General features: G+C 44.0%; 1 protein-coding gene across 1 annotated transcript; it reads right to left on the bottom strand.

The window, feature by feature from the left end:
• Positions 1 to 1307: 1307 nt before the first annotated feature.
• Positions 1308 to 4260, bottom strand: LOC107609422 (pentatricopeptide repeat-containing protein At1g71210, mitochondrial-like). The gene is made up of 2 exons (XM_021107087.2): positions 3614 to 4260; positions 1308 to 3407 (listed from the first exon to the last, which is right to left on the bottom strand). The coding sequence occupies exons 1-2, from the start codon at positions 3845 to 3847 to the stop codon at positions 1635 to 1637; spliced, it is 2007 nt and encodes a 668-aa protein (XP_020962746.1). The 5' UTR covers positions 3848 to 4260; the 3' UTR covers positions 1308 to 1634.
• Positions 4261 to 9435: the final 5175 nt, after the last annotated feature.

Genomic DNA, 9435 nt, shown 5'->3' with positions numbered 1-9435 from the left:
AAGAAAATCCGAAAATAGACTGAAATATCTTACCTAGTTGCATCACATGTAATTCAGTTACATGCTCTAATCACTCCTAGTTATAGCAATATCAACAAGACAACTTCCTTTATGAGGTTCTTTCATTGGATGAAATTTCTTCCACATAGTTAGCATAGAGCCATAGACCACCTTTCTAAGGTTCTATGATTTTCTGATGATGCAAAACAATAGTATAATCTTAACCAGTAGCCACCTAATGATGAAAATAATCAAGTGCGCTTATTTTCAGCATTCTTTTTCAATTCCTTCACTTTCATATATCACCCAAAAAAATAAAAATAAAAAAAAAAACCCTCAAAGCAGCTTTGTCAACATCTTCAAATATATGAAGCTTGGATCCTTTGAACCATGACTCCATGAATTTTGGCAGTGCAAACACCAGAGAAAAAGATGCAATAGTTCAACGTTTTGCAAAATCCAGTGTTCCATTTTTTCCAATTTGAAATTTTGAAACACTTCTCAAGTAACGTCTCCCCATCAACCGCTGGACTCTATATTCATCCTCCACCGGTCCACCCTGCGTTTTCATCTTCCTCCTTTCTTTTTCCTCTCGTCTCTCAGTTTCTTTCAACAATATCAGTTTGTTGAGTTTTCAATTAGATTCTTTTTGCACTAAGCAGTAGACCTTATACGAAAAGCTCTACCAAACTACTCTTACATTGGCTTTCAATCTGTATTTCTAAGTAGCAAGTTTCTAGCAAAATGAGTTCTAAGAAGAGTATATATAAACTTGTATAATCCCTGACAAATATAGATACTAAGCTCTCATAATAATTTACTAGTTTGGAGCTAGCAAATATGTTCATGAAAAGAATAAAAGAGGCCACCCAGAGATCAACATACTTGATTCCTGTTTTTGAAAATTTTGAGGCTAATCATTTGATGAAATATGAGGAAAGCTTTGATGAATGGCAACCAGATGTAAGAACTAAAATATGACTACAAGTGCAAATTCTAAATAAGTAAGGGAGTCAAGCACACAATCATTAAAGAAACCAAGGTAAAAAGGACAGATTAATTCTTCTACAAACCAAAATAAGAGCCAGTAGAAGAGAGAATTATTGTCAAATGAAGATAAACCAATATAGCTTATGCTCAAATAAGGATGACAGGTCACAAGCATGTTGCAGATTAATGAGGGAACAGCAATCCCCTATCTGAAGCTTCAAGTTTGTATCATATTTGATTTTTTATTTCTTGGGCAATGACTATTACCATCAAATGAGGTTAAGATGCAATACATCAAACTTGCAAAAAAAACAGTATCAGATAAAAATGAAGTTAAATCAAATATCACAGCTATTGTAAATCTAATGTGATAACTGATAAATAACACAATGTGGAAACTATTTTATTTCCTATTGCTTCCACACATAAAAAGAATGTTTTTTTTTTGGTGGGGGAGAGGAATAGTCAACATAAAAGGATTGCACAGGATGTAATATTAGTAAATGATAAGGAGAAAAAAAAAACTAAATCCAACACATCCAAGATAACTTTTTTCTTTTGACAAAAATGCAATTCTAAAAAATATCCTTACAAAAATTGGGTGGACCATTTTGGATATCTAACGCATACTGATCAATTGTTCCTTAAATGAGCATTCTGGTTTCTCTGTTGGAGAATGTCCTTTTACTTTCTTTAAACCACCTCTCAGCCTTGTCTCTCATCCCATGCCTTTCGAAACCATCAACCATGGTGCTATAAATCCACTGGTTGGGCTCAAAGCCCCTTTGACACATCCTTTCAAACAACTGACAAGCCTGCTCCTTATCACTCTTCCATGCTTTTCTCAACAACAAATTGTAAGTGTAAATGTCAAGTGGAAAGCACTTTGCGATTAATTTCTCCAAGTCCTCAACATGGCTAACTCTATGATGACGACGAAATGCACCAACCACAAAGCTAAGCATTGACCAATCAGTTTTTCCCTCCTCTTTCACTCCTCTTAAACGAACACAGGCATTGTAAACTTCCGGTGAAAACATAGATCGATAAAGAAGTATGTTACCGAGAAAAGAGGTTAATCGACGTCCCATTTTCTCATACATATCAACAAGATTCACTGCCTCGTGATATCTTTCCGATGAACAAAGCTCCTGTACAAGAATTTCATAGCATTCAATGCTTGGATTTAAACCGTCTTCTAACATTTGGAGGAAGAACCGATACGCAGGTTCAGGATTCTTGCTCTTGCAGAGAAAAATAACAAAGCAATTATATAACTTTTTAGTCGCCAATCCACGAGACCAAACATTACTAAAGAAGATAAGAGCATCATAAGTCCTTCCACTTTTCAAATAAGCTTTCAACATAAGACTTAGAGAAGATGAAGTGGGCTGAATGCCATTCCTCTGCATCAACTCAAACACTTTCCAAGCCAACTCAGCTTGCTTGGCATGCCCAGCTGCATCAATGAAACAATCATAAATATAATGTTGACGATCATTATGGGACAGCATCTCGAACAAACTGAAAAACCGAGATCTTGAATTGTCCATCTGAAGTAAACAACAAAGAACAACTCTACATAGAGCCGGTGTCACTTTATGACCCTTCTCCTTCATTTCAACGAGAAGACGAGCAGCAATATCTCCCCTATTCAAATAACTATCTTCCACTCTTCCCGCCCGACACAGTGCCGTTATAAAGTTATCATACGTGGAAGCATTAGGCATAATTTTCCATTTCAAGGCAAGATGGAGCAACTCTTTCATCTCATCAATCATGCACTCTCTACACAGAACATTGGCAAGCCTAGTAAAGGTCCGTCTATCGGGAATAAAATGGTGATCAATTGAGCTCTTCAACACACTAAATGCTTCCTTGGCGTTTCCGTCCCAACACAAAGTAAGTATCAAGTACTTGTAAGCCATATGATTTGGGGACAGCATAAATTCTGACCTCGACTTGAACAAATCAAGAGCATCATCCACCATTCCCTTCTTGCAAAAGAAGCACAGCATGGCATTCATGGTAACTGTGTTAGGTGGAACAGCAGTCTCATACATGTCCATGAACAAATCATACACCTCGTCGAGCCTGTCCTCCCTCAAGAGCCTGTAAATCAACACGTTGTACCTTGCCAAACCAGGAATGTATCCTTTATTTTCCTTCTTCTGTTTGAAAAAGTCCAAGGCCTCATCCAACCGGCCACCGTGCACAAGGCCCCTTATCCAAACCCCATAAGCATGATCCAACGGCACCAGTCCCGAATCCCCAAACTCGCTAACCAATCTAACAGCATGATCAAACCTATTGCTCCGACATAAAGCACGGACAAGAATACTCACCTCGGAGCCATGAAGCTTCTTGCCACCATCCACCAAGCCAAACAAGAACACTTCAGCTTCATCCAACTTCCCCTGCTTGCACAAACTCTTCGTAATAAGCACATTGGTATACCGATTCTCAAAACCTCTCATCCTAATCTGCCTAATAATGTCATTAACAGCATCGAAATAACTCTCTTCAACAAGGGCATTCAAAAGCACATGGTAACCAAAGGTATCCAAGTCCAAGCCATTAAACCGCATTTTACCAAATAGTTGGAGTGCAATCTCAGGCTTACCCGCAATAGCATATCCAATGACGAGAGTATCGTTGAACCGTGCACGGGGATAGAAGGCTGGACCACGGCGGCGGAAGGATTGGAGGAACTCGATGATGGTTGACATTGATCTGTTGCGTGCAAGGATTCGGAAGATGGCGGAGAAGGTGCCGCGAGTGTGGTGGAAGCCGGACTGGCGACCGGCCCAATCGAAGAAGCGGAGGCAGGGGTAGACGTGGGCAGCGGCGGTGCCATGGTGGAGTACGGTGAGGACGAAGGACTCGTCGAGACGGGGGAGTGTTAGGGCGGCGAGAGAGGCGTCGAGGGCGGCGTCGGAGGAAGAGTCCGTCGAAGAAAGAATCTGAAAGATTCGGGTGATGAGTGGGTCGCGGGTGTTGAACCAGTCCTTGATGGAGGATCTTAAGACGGTGTGGCAGTTATGAGAAGAAGAAGAAAAGGAAGAAGGGTTGTTGATGTGAATGAGAAAAGAAGAGAAGAGGGATCTGCATTTGGTTACATGTTTTAGTGGCTGTAGCATTATGGATGTTCCCTATCTCTCTCCGATGCCATTCTCATTTTCATTCCTCTTCCTTCCTCAAACCCATTTCAACGCTCTTTCTTCAATTTTACATAAACCTAACCTAGCACCTCATCTTTTATTTTGATTTACATATTAAGTTCTGAAATCTGAACATTATATCATCCCTGTCTTAATAACTTTACGGACCGTTCTATTTTTATTTTTATTTTTTAATCAGACCTCAACTAGACTATTTAGCCCAAATAAGATAGGAAGAATTTCACCTGTGCCAGTATACTTTACTGATACACTGGTATATAATAAATCTGCACCGTTAAAATATTAGTTTTAAAATATGAATGAATGACATTTTTTTTTATGTAATTTCTGTTTAGTGGCTACTTCCTTAGACGACTTACTTTATGTTTTGATTTGGGTAGTTTCCTTTTTGTGTGGCCAATGGACCTTTTTGGCGCATAGTTGTTGCTTACATTAGTTTGAGAGTAATAGATTGTTGTTGGGTGTATTATTTTTGTATAATTTTTGGCCAGTATTATACTATTGGGTTAAAAACCGTAAAGTCATAATTGTTAAATTTTGCATCGTTTTTTATTTATTATTAGGTTCATAGTTTGGTCTGAAAAATTCAATCCACAGACAATAAATAGAACTAACCCTTATTCATGTACTAACATAATATAGGGTGTTTGCAGTGTAGTTTGAATCGATTTTAGATTGGTTTTAAGTAAAAAATTTATCCGATTTAAATACTGATTTTATTTGCGGTGTGGATTGGATTGGATGAGCTTTTAAAAAAAAAAGTATCCGATTCGATCTAATTTCAAGCGATTTGAATGTGATTGAATTTGCGGTTTTGTAAAGTACAAAAATAAAATATATATAACAAGTTTTAACATCAAATTTTAAATAACTAACAATGACATAATAAGTATAATTGTAAACATAAATTGACCAAAACAAAAAATTTATATGAGCTGGTTGGGGGGTTGTTTACCTGAAAATGACACGGCTTAAAATTTTTAACAAAACAAAAAAAATATTACTACCGGGTCCGAGTTCTTTAAACCGGTCCATCACCATTTTTAAATTAATGATAATAAATAAAATATATACTAATTTAAAAATATAATAAAAAATATATAGAGTCACAAAAAAGTTCTATTAAAAAAATTATATAGGGCTAAAAATTGACCAAAACAAAAAATTTATATGAGCGGGGTTGTTTTACCTGAAAATGGCACGGCTTAAAATTTTAACAAAACAAAAAAAAATATTACTACCGGATCCGAGTTCTTTAAACCGGTCCATCACCATTTTTTCTAACTATGTCAAATATACTATTTTCATTAATAAAATACAAAATTTACAACAGTTTCATTATTATTTAGTAATCCAAGCCCATTTATAATGTCTCTTGAGTTGGTAGACAAAGAGCCCACCAGCTTTCAGCCGTTGGAGCCAAACTTTCTCACGTTAGCTTCTTACTAGCTACAACCATGAAGCACAAAGCCAGTCTGTCATTTCCATAATTTTACTGTACAACTAAGGACATTTTAGGTTTTCTATCCATCACTATATGACAAAAAGTTGACTGCTAATCAGACCGTACTTGCTATATTGCTGTACCAAAAAAATAATTGGTACATGTGAAAGTTTTCCAATAAGATAACCAACTTCAGATAGATTAGATCGAAAGAAATCTTGAAGGAAGAATTTCAACTGTACCAATTTACTTTACAGAATTACAGGTACATTGGTATACTTTATGTTACGGCCCTGGACTCCCGCAGGTCAACCCGACCCGAGCTCCACCCGGCCCGACTACACGCCTCTCAACCGACCCGGACACGCGTCCCGTACGGCTCTCTCACAGCTATGGGACCGCGTCCTTGGGAATATGGGCCTGCCCTCCAGAGGGGCCCAATACTGACATGTATATAAGGGGAAGACTGGCTCTTCTCCCGAGGTACGTCACATCTCTGCACTACACTTACTCCGCCTGCACGTATTCTGACAAGAGCGTCGGAGTGTCTTTGCAGGTGACACCCCCCTCACACAAAGTGCTCGGGACCTCGCGCTCCCGGACTGGAAGACCGTGATCAGACGAGCCCCTTCCTTCACCCCTGATCCTGACCTGAATCGTCCGGTAACCGACCTACCGAACATTGGCGCCGTCTGTGGGGACTCGTCCATGGACTTCGTACTAGTCCAGACTGGGACCGGCAGCGAGGCCGCGCCTCCCGTGCTTGGGGGAGGCGCCGTTTCGACAGAAACCCGACAACAGCAGAGGTCGCCTCCGAGGGACACGACGCAGACTCACGAAAGACGCCCCTTCGGAGGAACTGGCGACAACCACGCTAGGATAATGCAAGAGTTGCGCCATAGGATGCAAGACTTAGAGCGCCGGCTAGCCGAGAGAGAACGTGACCAACGCACCCCGGAGCGGAGCCCCACCCGCTCCCGTTCAAGGAGCCGCTCGAGGCGCTCACCCAGCCCCCAATACGAGTCGGAGAGCACCGAGGGACGGGGACGAGCCAGAAGAAGAAGTCGGGACCCCATCATTTACGCCCGACACGAGAGACGGCGGGCGTCGAACAGAGGCGAAGAGGACGCCCGTTGGGAGAATGACGAACCGGGGAGAACTACCCGGGGACCAGTGATAATAGGAGCGACCCCTTTTCACCGTTCCGTACTCGAGGTCCGGCTACCGAAACACTTCGACAAGCCAACGGACATGAAGTATGATGGAACACAAGATCCCCTGGAACACTTGACGACCTTTGAGGCCAGAATGAACCTGGAAGGGGTAGGAGACGAGGTCAGATGTCGCGCCTTCCCGGTCACCTTGGCGGGCCCAGCGATACGGTGGTTCAACAACCTCCCGCAGGGCTCGGTGACTCAATTCTCCGACATCAACCACGCCTTCTTGGCTCAATTCACGACCAGGATTGTCAAAGCCAAACACCCGATCAATTTGCTAGGGGTGACACAGAAACCCGGAGAGCCGACCAGGAAATACCTGGACCGTTTCAATGACGAGTGCCTGGAGATTGACGGTCTAACGGACTCGGTGGCAAGCCTGTGCTTGACGAACGGGCTCTCGAATGAGGACTTCAGGAAACACCTTACCACAAAGCCCGTTTGGACAATGCAAGAGATCCAATGCGTGGCCAAAGAGTACATCAACGACGAAGAAGTCAGCCGGGTCGTGGCTGCCAATAAACGGCAGCCCACCTACAACCAAGCACGGCACTATGAAGGCAGAGAAAGACCAAAGGAACACGCCAGGGACGGCGGCCCGAGTAAAACACCCAAACCGTTCCCCCGAGTTGGGAAGTTCACCAATTATACCCCCCTCACGGCACCAATCACCGAAGTTTACCAACAGATAGCGGAAAAGGGGATATTGTCAAAGCCCCGACCTCTGAAGGACAGGACGGGAGGAAACAAGAACCTCTACTGCGAGTACCACAAGGGTTACGGACACAAGACCCAAGACTGCTTCGACCTAAAAGATGCCCTGGAACAAGCTATCAGGGATGGGAAACTTGCCGACTTCTCCCACCTTATCCGGGAACCAAGGAGACGCAACCGGGACCACGATAGCGAAGACATATCCCGGTCGACAAGGCGACGACAGGAACCAGAGGGTGACGACCACGGCCTTACAGTGGTAAACGTGGTAACGGCCAGAAATACCGCCCCAAGGTCAAAGTCAGTACAGAAAAAAGACGCCAAAGTCCTAGCGGTCTCCACCTCGACTGTTAGAAGTTTCCGAGGTATTCCACCCATCTCCTTCGGCCCGGAGGACCAATGGTTTGACGAGGCACCGGAAAGTCCGCCCATGGTCATCACGGCCAGGGTCGGAACGGGCCTCGTCAAACAAATCCTGGTAGATACGGGGGCAGACTCGAACATCATGTTTCGAAACGTTTTCGATGCCCTGGGACTAAGGGACGCCGACCTGACGACCCACCAATACGGTGTGGTAGGGTTGGGGGACCACTTCATCAAGCTGGATGGAATCATCTCACTCCCGACCTCTGTAGGACAGGGGCAAAAATGACGAACAGTCATGGCGGACTTCGTGATATTACGAGACTCCACGGCCTATAACATCATTCTCGGGAAAAAAACCATCAACGACCTGGGGGCGGCCATTAGCACAAAGCTGCTGGTGATGAAGTTTGTCACCGACGACGGATCCGTAGGATCCATCAAAGGCGACTTGGAAACGGCGGTCGCTTGCGACCACGCCAGTTTCTCTCTCAGGAAAAAATCCAAAGAAGCATCTGGGGTCTTCCTTGCTGACCTGGACACCAGGATAGACGACAAACCCAGACCAGAGCCAGAAGGAGACTTGGAAAAATTCAGGGTCGGCGAGGAAGACGATAAGTTCACATTCATAAACAGGAACCTCTCCCACGAGATGAAGGAGCCTTTGATGGAAATGATCAGGGCTAATGCCGACCTCTTCGCCTGGACGCCTGCCGATATGCCCGGAATAGATCCCCAGCTCGTATCGCATCATCTGGCCGTTAAGGCGGGAGCCAAGCCAGTGGCCCAGAGGTGGAGAAAAATGTCCCAAGAAAGGGCAGAAGAGGTAGCCAGGCAGACGGCCAGCCTCCTAGAAGCAGGATTCATCCGAGAACTGGACTACTCGACCTGGTTGTCGAACGTGGTCCTGGTTAAAAAGCACAATGGGAGATGGAGAATGTGCGTGGACTACTCTGACCTGAACAAGGCGTGTCCCAAGGATTGCTACCCCCTACCTAACATCGACGCACTCGTCGACGCAGCGGCGGGGTACCGGTATCTGAGCTTCATGGATGCCTACTCAGGATACAATCAGATACCGATGCACCGACCCGACGAGGAAAAAATGGCGTTCATAACGCCGGGGGGAATCTATTGTTACAAGGTAATGCCTTTTGGCCTGAAAAACGCTGGGGCCACGTACCAAAGGCTGATGAATAGGATATTCAGTGAACTTATAGGCAAAACAGTAGAAGTCTACGTGGATGACATACTCGCAAAGACCACACGACCCGACGACCTCCTGAGCGATCTTGATGGCGTTTTTTCCTCCCTACGGCAACACGGCATGAGGCTTAATCCGCTCAAGTGCGCGTTTGCCATGGAGGCCGGAAAGTTTCTGGGATTCATGATTACTCAAAGAGGAGTGGAAGCCAACCCCGAGAAGTGTCGAGCAGTTCTCCAGATGAAGAGCCTGGGTTGTATCAAAGACGTCCAACGACTTGCCGGGAGGTTAACGGCTTTATCCCGATTCCTCGGCGCGTCA

Source organism: Arachis ipaensis, chromosome B7, assembly GCF_059453495.1.
Source record: "Arachis ipaensis isolate K30076 ecotype BB chromosome B7, ASM5945349v1, whole genome shotgun sequence".
Lineage (NCBI taxonomy): Eukaryota > Viridiplantae > Streptophyta > Magnoliopsida > Fabales > Fabaceae > Arachis > Arachis ipaensis.
The sequence above is the reverse complement of the archived record's forward strand: the minus strand, read 5'-3'. Positions and strand labels throughout refer to the sequence as shown.